Below are 19,684 nucleotides of genomic sequence, written 5' to 3' on the forward strand. Positions count from 1 at the left end.
ATCATCACATCCCGAATCCCTCTTCACATGGCAAGAGTCAACAAAGCCAAGTGACAAAGTTGACAAAGTCAACAAAGTCAAAGGAGAGGAGTAAGAGTCAAGGGAGAGATAAACGAGGACGTTTGTTCTTTGTTCAAAAGGAGGAAGTTCTTTGCATGGCTACGTCTCTCTCTTTGCATTCTCCCTTTGCAAATTGCCACCCTCATCACGTCTCTCTTTATGGTGAGTCAACAAGAGGACACAATTTGTGTGCCCCATAGCACTGCCCCATTATCTATGATCTATAATGAATTCATGGAAGCTTGGAAATTATCTATGACCTATAATGAAAGGTGGAAGCTTGGAAATTATATATGATCTAATAGGGGGGCTATGGGGACGAGATAAAGTGGAGGAAGTGCATGAGGAAGGTTGCATGCCAAACTTAGAAAAGTGGAGACTCCCTAGGTACATGGTTAACAAGTGTCACATAACCCCATTTCAAAGGGCAATTGAAACCTTGAACCTTCCCGTTTGAGGAAGGAAATTGAGAAAGTCAACAAAGTCAATGGACGTTCGGTCAACAAAGTCAAAGGAGAGTAATGTTTGTTTCAAAAGGACGAAGTTCTTTGCGTCTTTCTTTCTTTGCATGCTCCCTCGTCACGTCTCTCTGCATGGCGAGGCCCGTCGCCGGAAGCATCACCGCATTCATCTACGGCTCCATCCGCGATTGTCACCACTCCCAAACTATCAAGTCCTGCTTCCTCCTCCTCCATTCACGCTTGCTCCCATCTCTCCTTGCAGATTCTGGCCTACATCCATCGCTTACCTCCCCTCCTTTCGCGCAGATTTCTCGAAGAACAGCTGCGACTCTTCCCTGACAGTCAGGCGGCTCTCTCCCTCTTGGGCTACTGCCATTACTACCTGGGCGACTTTACCGCGGCCGCCTCAGTGTATACTCAAGCTCAACAAACTTCGAATTTCTGTTCTCACTGCACTGCGTTCTTTCTGCACTAAGACCTTCAATCCGATGCAGTTACGAAAAGCTTTCGCGCCTACAACCCACGGAAGAGAAGTACCGGATCTATCATGCACAGTCCCTATACAAGGTTTTATTGGAGTGCAGACCTCTGGACGTTTCGTTATGGTTTACCTTGTTGCATTAGGCTTCCCTGTCACATTCAAGTCTTCTGCATGCGAGAACATTATTTGAGAGAAAAAGAATAATAACGCTAGGGAAGAGGTAACGGTGCTGAAAGGGGGCAGGAAACAATGTGTGTATGCATGTATAATGTATGTGTCGCTCACAGACGCGTGAACGCGCTGAATTCCATGCCAATCTGATGTTTGAAAAAGCATTACTTCTTTGGGACAGGCTTCTTTGCTAGGAGCGGCAGAGAAAGCGTGTTTGATTATTGAGGGACATCCAGAAAGAATAGAGAATTTGAAGGCTTGTATCAAGTATGAACAAGAAGACACTGCAGGTACACTGTAATTCAGAACAGTCTCCTCCGCTTGCTTAAATCAATTGGCGAAACACGCTGCACTGTTAATATCTCATTTTCTCGGACTGACGTATATTTTGTCTTTTGCGTGCAAGGGAGCAGACTGATCTGGGAGCAAGGCTTGCAGGAAAACTTTGATGCTGCAGTAAACCTTGGATGCTGTCTTTATAAGGTGTGAGCATTTTTTTGGAAAGGTGGAAATCACAGTCTAATGTTATTGGGATCTTCGTGCAAATGGGATCATGGCTAGCATATTTGTGATCACACTTTGGGGGCCATCCATCAATTCCCTCGACTCAGGACGCAGCTTCAATTCTGAGTGTGTCTGTTTTTAAAGAAACTTTATTAACATATAAAAAGTAATACAAAAGAAGAGAGACTGGACAGCTTTACAGCTAGGACATATTACAACTTCAACGCCTTAGTAGCAGCTAGAAAGACTTCTCTTTTCTTCCCAAAGAAGAAAAGAGCATCTAGAATGTCTCTACGTATTGGATAAGGGAAATCAATTGGCACCGGTACTCTGTGAAAAACCAAGCGGTTCCTTGTGAACTAGATAATTTGAGCAGATGTCGCCCTGATCAAATGCCAAATAGACAGCTGAGAGTCATTCATCTTGGACTTGTCACCCGAAATAACCACTTTCCATTGTAATGGAATGAATATTAAAGCCCGAGCATCCGCCAAATAGGCTTTTGGGGTTCCATCTGTACTTTGCAAAAGGAACAAAAGGGGGAGATGTCCCGCCACTTCACCAAGTGATCCTTTAATGTAGGTAATTTAGTAGTTAATAGCCTCTATAGGAAGAAATTTAACCTCATGGATGGAGTAAGGCTCCAAACCCGTTGCAATCTTCGAGCCCAAACCATGATGGAGTTTATAGGAGCCTTGGTCCTCTATGCCAATTGCGTCGCATGAAGGATGAAGGCACATGGTGGAGAGGGAGAGAGAGAGAGAGGGTAGGCTAGGGAGAGGTATAATGATACTCAAAGAAAGACTTAATGAAATGGAAATGAAATGACTAAGCAATAAACAAATGAAAGTACTCACATGCAGACCAATGAGCTTGTAGCTTGATACTTGAAATGATTTCATACTAGACAAGTACAGCTCTTATATAGAGCGCACACACACATATGAACACCAATGCATATGGGATAATTCCCAATGTGACACGTGGTATCCATAGGACACACTAGACTAGAACTCACACTAGAACACACCAAACTGACTCATCTTGATTCCATTTACTAACACCCCCCATGGAGGAAAGGTGAGTGACTATTGGAATGGAACCAAGAAGAGAACATGACAATGATGGTCATCAAACTATGCAATGACGATCTAGAACTAGACATGGCTCCCATGCTAACTCAGAGGCAAGTGAGCATTGCTCACAGGCTAGGGAGCATGGTATAGACTCAGAGGCTCAACTAACATGGCTTATAGGCTCATCATGCACGCATGCATGCTCAACTCAGAGGTCTAGGAGACTAATGCACCAACATCCTAGAACTCACATGCCAAGCCTGATAAATAGACCTATTAAAGCCAATACATGGCTCCCATAGTACATCCCCCTCTTGTTTCAGAGATTCTTTGTTTCGGCAATCTTTTTCGAGAAGAAGAGGCACTATATCATCAAAGGTAATTGTGGGAAGCCTAAATATTTCAAGAGTGTGCTCAAAATGAGTGACTCCTTCCATACTCGTCATGAGGATAGTCATTTTGTCCTCATCGTCCAGGGAACACTTTAGGTTAGAAAGTTGTTGAACAAGAGATTGCATTTTTGCTAAATGTGCACTCAAGGTATCATTATCCTCCATTTTCAATTTATAAAATTGCAACTTCAAGAAAACCTTGGAGTTTATAATTTTGTTACCAAAAAGATTCTGGAGACGTGCCCATATCACCTTGGCCATTGATTTGAAGTGGATGTGATGAATCAAAGTATCCTCAAGGCAAAGTCCGATGATAGCAATAGCTTTTGAGTTGTGTTGCTTCCATGTCTTAAGTTGTTGAGGATTCATTGTGGGAGCATCATCCTCAATAGCATCCCATACATTTTCTTTCACGAGGAGCAACTGAACCTTAGTTTGCCAAGAAGGGAATCCTTACCCCTTGAACTTCTCCACAAGCAATGAGTTTGAAGAGAGAGAACTCATTGTGTACGTCGAGAAATAGAAACTTCAATCTTCAGCACTTGAGTGAGAAAAGAGATTAAACTGAGGGCTGGAACTGAAGGTAGAAGAGGCAGAGGATAGAGATGTCATCATCATCATGCGGGAGATGGAGCAGCAATTCATAGGAAAATGGAGGATAGCTCAGCTCATGTGCAGGAGAAGAGGCAATGAGCAGCAATGGCACACATCCTGAGGGCAATGAGCAGCAATGGGGCGGGAGTACAGGCTAGTATAGTGCAGCAAGCGAGGGTAGTAGTCCCGAGGGCAGTACGGAGGCTTGGTGGGTAGGTTGTACGGCACTCGGACGTCCGTACTGTATGAAAACAATCAGTACGGACTGTAACCCTATGTACAGCAAGCTGTACGGCCTGTTTGTAGGCTAAAACAGTAGCAGAGCTGATGGTAAGGCATGTATCCGGGCTGAAGGGGTAGGTGATGGTGAGACTTACTGGGCTGATGGCCGATGTTGATCCCTCCCCCAACAGCTCCAAACAATGGTGAGGCTAAGGGAAGGGAACTCTACCTTGGAGAAGAGGGTAGCTTCCATTTGTGGGCTTCTCTCATCCTCTAGGTAGAGCAAGAAGAAGGGAAGGTATAGGAAGGGAGGCTCTGATACCACATGAAGGCACATGGTAGAGAGGGAGAGAGAGAGAGGGTAGGCTAGGGAGAGAGATAATGATACTCAAAGAAAGACTTAATGAAATGACTAAGCAATGAACAAATGAAGTACTCACAGGTAGACCAAAGAGCTTGTAGCTTGATACTTGAAATGATTTGAGACTAGACAAGTACAACTCTTATATAGAGCACACACACATATGAACACCAATGCATATAGGATAACTCCCAATGTGACGCATGGCATCCATAGGACACATTAGACTAGAACAACCAAACTGACTCATCTTGACTCCATTTCCTAACAAGGGATATCGCTCTCTTGCACAATGTGCAGTGGTGTTGTGAACCAGCTCACCTGCACATGGAGAATTTACACCATCGGGCTGGCGAGTCAGGGAGTCAGAAAGTCGCCGAAGCCATCAAGAGGTGCGGTGAACCAGCTCACCTGCACATGGAGAATTTACACCATCGAGCTAGCGAGTCAGGGAGTCAGGAAGTCGCTGAAGCCATCAAGAGAGCCAGCGGTGCAACGGCTATCCTCAACAGCTAAGGAGATAAGAGGATGACCAATGGGAAGAAAGAGGGGAGATTCTCAGCGAAGAAGGGACCCTCCAAGGCGGGGGATGAGGATGAAGGAGAAGGGGGAGAGAAAAGGAGGCATTCGGCATTGGGCACGGGGGCGAAAAGGGAGGAGAGTGAGGAGAGATAGAGGCTAGAGCTACGAGCTCGCCAAGGAGCGAATGTGAGAGACTTGTGTGTACCCTTTGTCTACTATGGGGATAGACCTGTGTATTCTGGTGATTTGCGACTTGTGTATTCTTGTGACTTGCGACTTGTGACCTGGGGACACGTCCAGTGATATGTACATTGGCCAATTCGGTCATTTTCTCATCTCTCTTGTCTCTTCCGGATATGGGGATTGTTCATCAGTGTAGGATTTTCTTATTTTGCTTATGTTGTGGAGTTCACCGGTGATTGTCACTTAGCATAGTGCACTCGTACGTCGTCGTTCACTGCAGTATAGCATACGACACTCGCACACTACTGCACGGTGCGCTCTGCACGATCCATCGCATTAGAGCATTGCACAACTCATGCTTCTCACACCAGTGGCCTTTGGCCTCCGGTAACACCTCCGGAAGGATAGGAACCCCTCCCCTCAAACAGTTTATGGCGATCACGGTGGGACACTGCTGGTATTGAGTAGCACAAGAGAAGTCGTGATCTAGGGTCCTAAAGAGAGGTCTTATGCCGAGTAATTCTGAAACCTTTGAAGGAGCTAGTGAGAGAACTAGGAGGTACTTGAGGAGAGTGGAGAAAAGACTTCCGGCAGACCAAACTAGGTACAAGAAGCATTACGTGCGACGTAAGTTTACGAAGCCCTCAACTCGAGCACAAAGTGAGCCCACTGGAGCAGTAGCCAGAGCAAGTAACTTCATCGACACTCTCATTGACTTGGATCAACAGGGACCCTGGTGGTCAGATCCGGACTCCGGAGAAGAAGAAGTGCAAAGCGGAGAACAGGCGAAAGAAGAGGGTACTAAGGACGAGGGCTCCTCAGGGACTCATCAAGGTCAAGGAAGCCCCTCTTCTCTTCCTGCAACGATGTCTTCATCAACCACCTCTTCTACCGGAGTGGTGACTCCATCTGCTCCTGCCTCAACCTCTTGTGGACAAGCTGCGACCTCATCTGTTATGCATAGCTCCGCGCTCCTAGCTAATCCTTCTTCTACATCTATTCCATTGGGGGGTACTTTTGCTCCGGCCATGCCTTTACCTGCCACGATGGTTTCATCTCCCTTTCCATCCACACCGGTGTTGCCTTTTCCACCACCTCCTTCCTTCCCTTCTGCCTACTCATCCATGACTTCAGCTCCGTCCCTCTCTTTCCCAAATGCTCTCCCATCCTCTTTCACCCCCACATCTTCCATGTTCTCACCCTTTCCCTCTGCAACACTGAGACCCCCCACTTACGCACTACCATCTGGGTACACTCCCTCTATGACTACATCAGTAGTGACTTCCCCATTGTGGTCCTCCACAGGAGGAGTTGTCGGGGTGGTCTCCTCCTTGGGAACACCAACACTCATTACAGCCTCATCAGGACTCCCTCCAACTCTTGCATCTTCTCCAACCTCTCGGGTGGGGATGGCCGTTCTCAGTCCCCCAGACAGAGCTACTCAACAAGGTCCACGTGAAGACTCAAAAGTTCAAAGGCCACCTCCATGAGGATGCGGAAGCTCATGTGAGGAAGTTCCTCACAGCATGTAAAGCTAAAGGTGTGGAGAATGAGCATGCGTTCCTTCACATCTTTCCTTCATCATTGGAGGATGCAGCGGATGTATGGTACAGTCAATTTCCTCCGGACCACTTCCAGACGTGGACAGACCTAAGGGATGAATTCTTACGCACTTTCAAGTTGGAAAAATTTGAACACATGATTGTCCAAGAGTTGTCCACTGACACCATGAAGCCTGGAGAAAGCATCTCTGAGATGTACACAAGGATGAGGGTCTTGGCGGCAAAGATGTCTGTGCCACCTAATGATGCTGTTATGAAGGGATGGTTTTTGAAAGCATTACCCCCTTCCATTGCTATAAGGTTGGTGGATAAACTCCCTGAACATGCCTCACTTCAAGACTTCCTAAAAGAAGCTATCAAGATGGAACGGTCACAGTTAAGCTTTGCCTCATCAACGAATACGACCACCCAACTCCCAAGAGAGGAGGGATCATCCGCATGGCAGCAACTCAAGAAGGAGTTAGAAGAAATCAAAGAAGGCCTGAAAGATAGAATAAAGGTGGATGGCCAATCGTCCTTTGAGGCCCAAATTCGAAGTGGCCTTTGGTGCACCGAATGCAAGGGTTCTAAGGTACCTTAAAGGATTAAGGAAGCTTCTTCCAAAGTATACCTCGGGGGAACCTCTGGTTGCTGCAGTCAATAGAACGGTACCCATAACTTCTAGTCCAGCAGAAGTATCTCCTGCTTCCCCTCTTGCACGAGCATCTGAGCCACCTCCTCCTCCTGTCATGCCACCTCCATTGCTTCCGACTCCCCCTTTGCTCCAAGCTCCTGCCCCCAATTCAATTGGTTCCCCTTATTTCTATCCTCAGCCATACTATGCCCCGTACCAACCACCTATGTCAGGAGGTGGCTATGGACCCTCTTATCAACGCGGTCGAAGGGGTGGTTTCAGAGGTGGACGCGGAGGTGCAGGCAGGGGTACAAACTTTAGAAGACCCATCATGTGTTACAGATGTGGCAAGTACGGCCACTACCAAGATGATTGTACACAGCCGTTCGGGGGACCCTCTTGTACACAGTGCAACACAAATGACCACTACACCAGAGATTGTCCCAATAGAAGAGTGGAACCCGCATCCCAAGTGAATATGGTTGATGTAGTAGTGGCGGGGGAGGGCAACAATCCCCATTTGATTGGCGCAGTGTTGGGCGCTGTGACACGGTCACATACAAAAGGTGACAAATGTAAGGGTGACTTAGAGTCAGCACCGGAGACCTCAGCACCAATGAGTTCGACAAGTGTTCTCCCACCGAGGTCATTCTCCTCCTCCAAGGTACACAGTATGCCCAGGAATAGACCACCCATGCTGGCTTCTGATAGTGATTCAGAAACAAACTCGAAGGGCCCACAACCATTAAGGTCAACCACTAACTCTGGGAGTGCCTCATCCTCGGGGGATCACTCTATGCCTTTGAGGTATCAGGAGGTAGTAAAGGGTGTCACGAGAGATCTTCAAACAAGTTCTGAAGATGAAGGTAGCACACCTCAGCTTCCATCCCGCAAGTCCAGAACTGTGAGGTTTGCAACAGAAGTGACAACCCTCGGACAGTACCGGGATAAGGAGGCACGAGTAGGTCCTCCCACTTTGTCCTCAACAGCACTCAACAGAGAAGAGGCTATGGGGACAAGATCTAGTTCTGCCCAGGAAAAAGGGAAAGGAGTAATGGAAGAGAAACCACTGGAGACAATGACTCACAGTTCAGACCTACATCCACATCCTCGTGTAAGCTTCGACCCTCAACCAGAGGCTAGGAGGATGAAGTTACAAAAGGCTAATGCTAGTGTCCACCACTACTCCTTGTTCGAAGATCTTATGAGTTTCAAACCCAACCTCACTCTACGACAACTTTGCCTATTATCCCCCCAAATCAAGCATTAGACTATCACATTCCTGAATCGCCTCCCAGGGGGTCGACACAAGGGATCTACTCCGAGTGGGCCACCACCAGAGACATTACCGGCTCAGCATGGGTCTACACCGGACCACTTCTCTGCCTACGCTGCCCTCACTTGTGAACAAAGTCCCAAGCTCACCGTGGAGATCCATGGAGTGGAGCTGAAGGACGTCTTCCTCGATGGTGGGGCGGCTGTGAACATTATGCCAAAAGGTACACTCCAGAAACTAGGGTTGAAGTTGACAAGTGATGTTCACTTTCAGGTACGCATGGCTGATCAACGCAGAGTAAAACCAATGGGTGCAGTCAAAGGTGTTCACATGAAGATTGGCGGAGTAACTTTTCTCTCCAATTTTGTTGTCCTTGATATGACCGAAAATGAACAAACTTACCCTCTACTTCTTGGTCGTCCATGGTTGCGGTCTTCAAAAGCCATTCAGGATTGGTCAACTAATGAAGTTCGATTGCCCCTGGGATCGACATCCCTCGAAATAGATATGGTCACAGGGCAGGCAAGGCACATACCAATAGAACTAGGAGAGGAGGATTTTGAAGAACAAGTCAGAGTCGAAGAGGAGCATTGGGCCTATGGGGACTGGCCCAGGGGTGGTGACCAAGGTATCAATGAGGAGACAACCCTAGAAGGATTTGAAAGTTTGACCTACTTGTTGGATCGGGCTGATCAAGAAGACGAGGAGGCTGTCATTTTGGATTGGATGGGAGCCCTGGGCTCATTAGTGGTCAACATGGTGGAACTATGCCAACAAGAAGATCAAGAAGAACAGCTACTTGCAGTATCAGAAATCCACCCAGAACGACAGGGTCTGGCTGAACTAGTTTATGAAAGGATGCCCTTTGGACTTTGCAATAGTCCACACATGTATAAGAGAATGGTCACTAGGGGTACTATAGTGGACACCACAGATCGTACTGAGGACAATGATGGTACTGTAGTAAACATTGAGGATCGTCCAGTGGCCGACATGGAGGACATTGGTCAAAATGATGCTGACAATACTATAGGATACAATGAAGGATCTACTAGGGACGAGGCTAGTAGGGCACAACCCACCAATGGTACTTCAGAGTACAATCATGGTATTACGGTGCACAACCATGGTACTACGGTGTACAACCATGGTGCTGCTAAGTGCAATGATGGTGATAGAGAAAACAGGAACACTAATGAAGACGAGATTGATGATGATAGTGATTTAGACGAAAGTGACATAGACATTGCTGAACTTGAGGAGAATCACCACCAACAGCTTAAGGTCTTGGGAGGACCCAGGGTGCATACCGGATTACCGGATACAGCGATGAGGACATGGCCGATCTCACTTTGCTTGACCTTTTCTTATCAGAAGCCGACCACCCCTCAATTCAAGACCGTCCGGAAACCACTTATGAGGTGGAAGGCTTACCTTACCGGGGCATGCTGAAATAGTCACCGAGGCATCGAAGGCACACAGCATCTGCAACATCTACTGATTCTACATCTCAGTCAATGCCTGAGAACCCCCTAGTTACTTACCCCTCATCTTGGTTGAGAGAAGTGGAGGGGGACTTTCCCCTTGAAGATACTCCATCACATACAGGACTGAGAATGGGTGAACCAAATACCTCAACATCCCAATGCATTGCCCCTGTTGATGAGGCACGGAACTGGCGGTATCTCAACATTGGAAGTGAGGACCAACCCAGGCATTTGAAGTTAGCCGCTTGGGTCTGGGAACATGACTATCTTCTAGCCTCCTTCTAGCTGCAGTCACCAACCTTTTTAAAGAATTTGTGGATGTCTTTGCTTGGTCCTACAAGGATCTGAAGGGGGTGCCCGCTGATTTCATGGAGCATAGCATCGACTTATATCCCGATGCAGACCCTGTGATTAAAGGTCCATACCGCATGAATCCCAACTACGGCAAGGCAGTCCAAACAGATATACAGAAAATGGAGCAAGCAGGATTAATCTACCCAGTGGATTACTCCGATTGGGTCAGTGGAATTGTCATTGTACCCAAAAGAGAGACCGGCAAACTTAGAATATGTGTTGACTATCGGAGTTTGAATGCTGCAACACGACGTGATAGGTTCCCCCTTCCCTTCACAGATAGAGTGTTGGAGACAGTGGTAGGACATGCTTTATACTCATTCATGGATGGATATAGCGGGTACAACCAAGTCCGAGTAAAAGAACAGGATCAGCACCTTTGTCACTCAATGGGGAACATACGCCTACCAAATGATGCCCTTTGGACTATGTAATGCCCCGGCAACCTTTCAACGACTTGTAACCAAACTCTTTCAAGAGAATATCGGCAAGTTTCTTGAGGTATTTCTAGATGACTTCTCTGTTTTTAATGGTAAATCGGCCTCCCATCTTGATCCGGCCATACAAAATGATCATCTACATAAGTTGAGATGGGTCTTTGATAAGTGCAGAGAAGTGCGCTTGTGTTTGAACCCTGACAAATGTTTCTTTCTCGCACTTCGAGGTGTTCTCCTTGGTCATATTGTTTCTGCTGAGGGCATGACCACGGATCCCGCAAAGGTAGAGGTGATCATCTCATTGCCCATCCCTCGTACACCCAAAGAGGTGAAGTCCTTCTTAGGGCATGTAGGATATTACCGAAGGTTCATACGTTTCTATGCCGACATTGCTATTGCACTGACAAAACTCCTACATCAAGACCGATCGTTTGTCTGGGCCACCCCACAACAACTAGCCTTTGATGATCTGAAGCATCGCCTCGTGAAGGCCCCCATCCTCAGGCAGCCTGATTGGGATGTAATTTTTCATGTCCATGTGGATGCTAGTGGGTGGGCAGTAGGTGCTATATTGGCCCAACCTAACCAGGATACTAAGATTGATTTGCCCATCTACTTCGCGAGTCGACAACTCAATGGAGCAGAACGCAATTACAGTACCACAGAAAGGGAGGGTCTCGGCATGGTTTATGCCATGACCAAGTATCGTCACTACCTCTTGGGCAACAAGTTTGTGATCATCACTGATCATCAAGCTCTTAAGTATTTATTGAATAAGCCTACTCTTGGTGGCCGGATAAGCAGATGGATTCTTCTCTTTCAAGAATTTGAATTCGACATTGTGGTGAGGGCTGGGAGACTGCATCAACCTGCAGACCACTTGTCTAGGCTACATTCCGGGGAACCAGCCAGTGGTATCACTGATGACTTACCCGATGCGGGCTTGTTCGGAATAACAGAACTACCTGATGAATGCCTATTTGCGGTGGACTGCTTCCCACCATGGTATTCCAACATCGTACACCTCTTGTCTACAGGTGGCTTTCCTCCAGGATTAACTCCAACAGAGAAACGCAAACGGATCCTTCAAGCTGCTCCTTTTAAGTTGATTGCAGGTCAATTATACAAGCTTGGGAAGGATCAGATCTTGAGGCGGTGTGTGCTTCCACATGAGACACAATCCATTCTTAAAGAGGCACATGCTGGCATAGGTGGAGGGCATATGGCCTCAGATGCTACTGCTCGTAAGATCATGCAAGCAGGGTTCTGGTGGCCCAAGCTCTTCCGTGACTGCCATGTTCATGTGACCAAATGTGATTCATGTCAACGAGCGGGCCCCAAGCCTACGAGGCGTGAGTACCTCCCTCTCAAACCATTCACTCCGGTGCCTCCCTTCTATCGCTGGGGATTGGATTTCATTGGACCCATCTCTCCTGCCACACGCCGAGGGAACAAGTATGCTCTGCTTGCCACCGACTATGGAACCAAATGGGTCGAAGCCAAGGCAGTCAAGAACTGTACAGCCCAGGTAGTAGCCACATTTCTATATGACCAGATCATCTCTCGGTTTGGTTGTCCTGTTGAGTTGATAAGTGATAGAGGGTCTCACTTCCTAAATGACACCATTGCTGCACTAGTTCACCTGCTTCAAATAGTTCACAAATTTTCATCTCCCTATTACCCACGTGCCAATGGTCTAGCTGAGAGCTCAAATCGCACAATCGACTTTGCCTAAATTCTCTAGCCGATTGGGACGACATACTTCCAACTGCTTTATTCGCCTATCGAACGGCTTACAAGGCGAGTACTAGGTATTCACCCTTCGAGCTGGTCTATGGACTGGAGGCCGTTATGCCTTATGAATTTCATCTTGACACTCACAGGATTCTTCCAGACAAAAAGGACAACCTTGAAGCCTGCACAATGGAACGCTTGTGGGATTTGGAAGCCCTGGCAGAGCATCGACGTGAAGCAGATTTCGCTCAAGAAGTTTGGCAGAAGCGACAAAAAGCTTGGCATGACCGGAACCTCAGAAAAAGGAATTTCAAAGTCGGAGATTTAGTACTCTTGTATTCCAGTAAGTTTCTCAAACACAAACCTAAGTTTGTGAGTGGTTGGACAGGTCCATTTCTCATTGCCAAGCTTATCCCAAGTGGCGGAGTCTACTTGGCCACTTTAGAAGGCAGACTTCTACCTGCCCTGGTGAATGGGTCACGCATCAAGAGGTACCATGATCAATGAGAAAACACCCTCCTAATCCTTCTCCTTCCTGGTGACATCTTCTCCCTCTGAGAGAGGGCAACTTTCTCTTTCTACAAGGGTCCTCCTCTCTGCCCCTAGTGCCACTTTCTCTCTCTACATGGCTCCTCCTCTCTGCCCTTGGTGCCAATTTTTCTCTCTAAATGGGTCCTTCTCTTTCCACCCAAGTGTCACTTTCTCTCTCTAAGTGAGCCCTCCATTTTTCACCCCGAGCCACTTTCTCTCTCTAAGTGTGACCACCTTTTTTCATCCCGTGCCACTATCTCTCTCTAAATGACCACCCTTAAAATGCGGCCTCCCTTTTTCACTCTGTGTTACTTTCTCTCTCTAACTACGGCCTCCCCTTTTCATCCTGTTTTACAAACTCCTTCTCCTTCTACCTTCTCTCCACCTCCTACCTCTCTCTTACAAACACCTTCTCTTTCCACCCTCTGTCCAACTCCCTACCTCTCTCTTACAAACACCTTCTCTTTCCACCCTCTGTCCAACTCCCTACCTCTCTCTTACAAAAACCTTCTCTTTCCACCCTATGTCCAACTTCTACCTCTCTCTTACAAACACCTTCTCTTTCCACCCTCTGTCCAACTCCCTACCTCTCTCTTACAAAAACCCTCTCTTTCTACCCTATGTCCAACTTCTACCTCTCTCTTACAAACACCTTCTCTTTCCACCCTATGTCCAACTCCCTACCTCTCTCTTACAAAAACCTTCTCTTTCCACCCTATGTCCAACTTCTACCTCTCTCTTACAAACACCTTCTCTTTCCACCCTCTGTCCAACTCCCTACCTCTCTCTTACAAAAACCTTCTCTTTCCACCCTATGTCCAACTTCTACCTCTCTCTTACAAAACTCTTCTCTTTCCACCCTCTGTCCAACTCCCTACCTCTCTCTTACAAAAACCTTCTCTTTCCACCCTATGTCCAACTCCCTACCTCTCTCTTACAAAAACCTTCTCTTTCCACCCTATGTCCAACTTCTACCTCTCTCTTACAAACACCTTCTCTTTCCACCCTCTGTCCAACTCCCTACCTCTCTCTTACAAAAACCTTCTCTTTCCACCCTATGTCCAACTCCCTACCTCTCTCTTACAAAAACCTTCTCTTTCCACCCTATGTCCAACTTCTACCTCTCTCTTACAAAAACCTTCTCTTTCCACCCTATGTCCAACTTCTACCTCTCTCTTACAAACACCTTCTCTTTCCACCCTATGTCCAACTCCCTACCTCTCTCTTACAAAAACCTTCTCTTTCCACCCTATGTCCAACTTCTACCTCTCTCTTACAAACACCTTCTCTTTCCACCCTCTGTCCAACCCCCCTACCTCTCTCTTACAAAACCCTTCTCTTTCCACCCTATGTCCAACTCTCCACCTCTCTCTTACAAACACCTTCTCTTTCCACCCTATGACCAAACCCCTACCTCCCTCTTACAAATACCTTCTCTTTCCACCTTTGTCACACTCATCTCCTTTTCTTCCATCTTCCATCATCCTATGCACGTCCAACCTATTTTTGGCACTTAGCTAAATGTGGCAGATATGCTAAATTTGGCAATAAGCTAAATTTGACGAATATGCTAAATTTAGTGGATATGCTATTTTTGGTGGATAAGGCTAAGTTTGGCGGATTTGCTTTCTGGCTTTCTCTCCCCTCCATTGGTTTCTCCACCCTTTACATACCACCCTCACAAGCGCGCTAGTTGGGTGGCCAGCTATCCTCCTCCCAACTCTCCTCTCCTTGGCAACCAGCTCGCTCCCTCTCCACGCAGCTCCCTCTCTTCCCCTTCTCTCCCTCTACTACCTGCCACCCCGCCCCTACCTGCCCTCTCCCCTCCTACGAAACAGCCCCCCTCTCTTCCTCTCCTCACCACCCCTCCCCTCCCCTCCTGTTTCGACCCACCCCTCCCCTCCCCTCCTGCGAAACAGCTCCCCCTCTCTTCCTCTCCTCACCACCCCTCCTCTCCCCTCCTGCGAAACAGCCCCCCCTCTCTTCCTCTCCTCACCACCCCTCCTCTCCCCTCCTGCGAAACAGCTCCCCCTCTCTTCCTCCCCTCACCACCCCTGCTCTCCCCTCCTGCGAAACAGCTCCCCCTCTCTTCCTCCCCTCACCACCCCTGCTCTCCCCTCCTGCGAAACAGCTCCCCCTCTCTTCCTCTCCTCACCACCGCTTCTCTCCCCTCCTGCGACACAGCCCCCCTCTCTTCCTCTCCTCACCACCCCTCCCCTCCCCTCCTGCGCAACAGCCCCCCCCTCTCTTCCTCTCCTCACCACCCCTCCTCTCCCCTCCTGCGAAACAGCTCCCCCTCTCTTCCTCTCCTCACCACCCCTCCTCTCCCCTCCTGCGAAACAGCCCCCCCTCTCTTCCTCTCCTCACCACCCCTCCTCTCCCCTCCTGCAAAACAGCTCCCCCTCTCTTCCTCCCCTCACCACCCCTGCTCTCCCCTCCTGCGAAACAGCTCCCCCTCTCTTCCTCTCCTCACCACCCCTCCTCTCCCCTCCTGCGAAACAGCCCCCCCCTCTTTTCCTCTCCTCACCACCCTGCTTCTCCCCCTCCTTCCTGCGCAGCACCTCCCTCCTCTCCCTCTACCTGCCCCCTCCCCTCCTGCGCAACAGCCCCCCCTCTCTTTCTATCCTCACCACCCTGCTTCTCCCCCTCCTTCCTGCGCAGCACCTCCCTCCTCTCCCTCTACCTGCCCTTCCCCCCTTCTCCTGCGCACAGCCTACGTCCCCCTCTCCTGCGCAGCTCTCCCCCCTTCTCCTCCCTACACCCTCTGCATCTCCCCTTCTCCCCTCCTAGCTCCAGCCCCCCTCCTCCCCCCTAGTCTACATCCATCCTTTTACTCTCCCTCTCCACCAACACCCCTTCCTCACTCTTTTCCTCTCCATCGAAGCCTGGGCCTGCACTGGTGGATCTGCTAAAGATTCTCTCGTAGCAGATTCCGGGCTTAACCTCGACCTCAACACCTCCTCCTTCCTCCTTGCCTCTCCAAACCTCGACATCGACACCCCCTCCGTACTCTTTTACACTCCTCCTTCTTCCTTGCCTCTCCAGACCTCGACATCGACACCCCCTCTGTACTCTTTTCCTCTTCATACGACGCCATCGTTCATGCCTATCCATGCCTCTCGCCACAAGTTCAAACCCAGATTACCCCCCGATACTTTATTCGTTGACTTCCATCGGGCTCGAGCAGGCCACACGACAGGATCGGGCCCATCTTCCATGGCATCACTTGGCAAGCGCACCACTGATGACCTACGTGCCGGGTCTACACCACAAAGCACTTCGAAATGACCTCGAGTAGTTGCAGATTCACCTCCCTCCGACAGGATCACTATCATATCGGATGAGGAGCTATCCCCCTTTTCGAGTTCCTCTGATTCAGATCATGGAGGCTCTGACTATCTGCCCCCCACAGGTACAATCAAAACACCATCCAAGGCATCTAGTGGGCACAGTGGTCACAGTAACGGTGACGGTGATTTGGCCCCACAAAGTACGGCTTGTGATCTTCCACCCCCAGCTTCATCCTCCTCGATCATTCGGGTGGTTTTCAAACCTTTCGTTGATCCCACACTCAAGCTGTCTAGCATCTTGTCACCTGATGAGATGACCCACATGTCTCTCGTGGAGTTTGATGATGTCACACTTCCCCCGGTGGATGTCCAAATGTGTACTGCGTTCATTCAGTCTTATGACTTTGCAACAGACACATTCGGATTCTTGAATTCCCGTCACATGTTCACTCCTAGTCTCGTATCCACATATCTCCGTCTTCCCACACTTCCCTTTTTGCCACCTCACACCAGCTCACCCACATTCCTGTCCTTCTTGTCTACCTGTAAAACTCATCGCAGAGGACATGAGTGCAAGAAAGTTCTCGAGGGTAACAGTCGAGAGGCGCTTCTAGCGAGGTATTTGTTCACACACTTCTACTCTGCCCCAGGTCACTTCTTCATCACCAAGGCGATCCATTCTGCCTTAGACTCCATTCTCTCGGTCACTCCCTATGATTTCGCCTCACTCTTCTACTCTGCCTTTCGTAACACAGTTCGCAAGCGTCGGGGCACATATACCTGTACTTGTGGGCCCCACCTCACCTTCTTACTTCATCAGTGGAAGGCCAACCCTCCTTCCATTGTCACAGGTCGCCTCCCTCCATCATCTCTCTCCCCTTCTATCACCCTCTTTTCCACATCGTTCACTGTCACTTCTAGTGTTCCTTCTCCCGGGACTGCCTCTTCTCCTCTTTCGCTCAGGAGGACACCTAGGCGAGCGCCACCTCATGAAGTCTGCACCGGAGCTTCTTCAGTATATTCTGTTACCGGTGCCCCAGGGTTACCACCAGTGACATGTCTTGTATCTCCATCAGTCGTGCCCGTGCCAGGACTTGCCTCTCCATCAGTCACACTTGTCCAGGCTTCTCCAGGGATTGCACCAACTACACCTCCTGTTGTACCCGTGATGACGACTGTTGTACCTGGGACTTCCTCGACAAGTGTATTGTTACGCAGGACTGCAGCTGTTTCGTCTTCACCCCCTACCACTTTCACCGATGCAGTCATCACCACAGTTCAGGCGACCTCTGACCATGTTTTGGACCAGGTATTGGACCTGAATCTTAGCCTGGGACCCGACTCCCACTCCCATGGGCTTTCTCAGGAGATGTCATCCCAGGGTGTACTTCACATTTCAGCCTCCCCAGGCAGAGACAGGACTAGAGATGGGAGTGGAAGCCCCTCTCGCGGAGATGCTCCATCGGCCACTTCAGCATCAGAGGAGGTATTTGAGGGAGGGATTCTGCCCAAATCTGTGGATTGCCCACCCCTTCATGAAAATGATATGTTCACAGCTTACATAGCTGCTTCATCGGGCCCCCCTCTTTCAAATATTTCCCTGGTGGAAAAACAGAATGAAGATTACAGCCAACTACTATCTGTCCTTCACAAAAAACGCTCACCAGTATGTGGGGAAGAGGAGGATCTCACTCAAATCTTCACCATTCCCTTGCAGGACTGCCTCGCACAGAACAAGAAGATCTCCAGGGCCCCAACATGTTTTGTGCACTTGGACAAATTGGCACCTACAGGAAACCTGTCAACCGAGGAAGAGGGAGCTCTTCCTGACATGTTTGAGGAATTGGGGGACATCATTAATTTGGCGGACAGGATGAATTACAGCGACAGGTATGCGTGGATGAAAAGGTCCCTGCATCTTGCTCAGCGTATCATGGATGACACCTTCACGCAGCTTGGGACAGCGGTCTTCAATTCCACAGGTTATGCTCATAAGCTCCTCTCTCAACAGCAACATTTAAAGTTAGAATTCGAGAGAGCTCAGGCAGCCCAGCAGCGCGCCACTAGCGTGACACTTCGACAACAGGAGGAAAGGTGGCAGAAAGAGAAGGACTCAGCAATACATGAGCGTGACATCGCTTGGAATATTCAGAAGGCTGCCCTTGAGGATCGCCTCCATAATCATAGGCAGGAATGGGAAGCAGCAATGACATCTTTACGCAGCCAACATGCTGCAACTCTGGCAACTTTGCACAGCCAGCATGTCACGGAGGTGACCAGATTTCACCAGGAGATTACCAAGTTAAAAGAGTCTTTGTCTTCCTCCGAGATTGCCAAAGAAAAATCAGAATCCAGAGTGGCTGAATTGGAAAAGAAGCGTTCATCCATGGAGGAAGAATTCACAGCTCTTCGGATGCAGTTGGCCACCCTCCAGACTTCCCAGTCCACCTTGCAAGAGCAAAAGGATCATTACTACCGGCGATACCACCGATATAAAGACAAGTATGAAAATCTGAGAAATGTGATGGACACGCTTGAGTGTGAGGAGGAAGCACCCCATCCACAGATACCTATGACTGAGCCAGAGCAAAGGGATGCACAAAAAGCCACAGAGCCAAATACGAAGGCGGAAGAGGAGAAGGCAGAGGAACAGGCTGCAGAGGAACAGGCTGCAGCTTTACCACCCTCTGTAATCTCATAGAAGGGTTGATACATGGCTGTTGGTGTTTGGGTTTTTTTTTTTTTGCACTGTTAGATTTTGCCAAGCTGTTTGGCCCTCACTGTAAATATCAGTGTTTTACCTCAAGATGTACTCAGTTTTTTCTGCAATTTTCCATGCTGTCCCTTGTAATACAGCAGTTTATTTTTCACATCTCCACTTAATACAACTCTTGGATTACTCCCACGGCCAACCACATGGTCTGTACTCTTTCCTTTTCCCACTCCATCACCATATCCATGGTTTGAAAGTTCATCTTTATTTTTCTTTGACGGATTCGTCCAACCTTTCTATTCACCGGGACGGTGAATGATAGTGGCGGGGGAAACTGTTACCTTATCACACGACCACCTGTCGACAGGCGTTGACCACATGACGACATCTGTTGACCACATGTTGACCATGTGTCAACACAAGTTAGCCACGCGATCACACGGGTTCATCCAGGAGTACTGTCCGAGGCTGTCAACCACAGGTCGACACGTGTTAACCACAGGTTGACACATGTTAACCACAGGTCGACACAGGTCAACCACAGGTCGACACATGTCAACCACAGGTCATCAAGAGCTGCGCACATGGAGAGTGAGCTTAGCACATGGAGCAGTCAGGAGTATTTATATTACATAGTGGTTCAGTGATACAGTGGTGCAG

At 48.6% G+C, this 19,684-nt stretch overlaps 1 protein-coding gene across 1 annotated transcript in view; it reads left to right on the top strand.

Moving 5' to 3' along the window:
- The first annotated feature begins 653 nt into the window (after positions 1–653).
- LOC147900871 (uncharacterized) overlaps positions 654–19,684 on the top strand; it is a 216,559-nt gene continuing 197,528 nt past the window's right edge. The window contains exons 1-5 of the mRNA XM_087376340.1: positions 654–733; positions 828–932; positions 1,016–1,088; positions 1,355–1,463; positions 1,580–1,656. Coding sequence (XP_087232466.1) covers positions 654–733; positions 828–932; positions 1,016–1,088; positions 1,355–1,463; positions 1,580–1,656 — 444 coding nt within the window. The remainder of the gene's footprint in view (positions 734–827; positions 933–1,015; positions 1,089–1,354; positions 1,464–1,579; positions 1,657–19,684) is intronic.

Source organism: Dipteris shenzhenensis, chromosome 6, assembly GCF_047967505.1.
Source record: "Dipteris shenzhenensis isolate YYH24624 ecotype China chromosome 6, Dip_SZ_1.0, whole genome shotgun sequence".
Lineage (NCBI taxonomy): Eukaryota > Viridiplantae > Streptophyta > Polypodiopsida > Gleicheniales > Dipteridaceae > Dipteris > Dipteris shenzhenensis.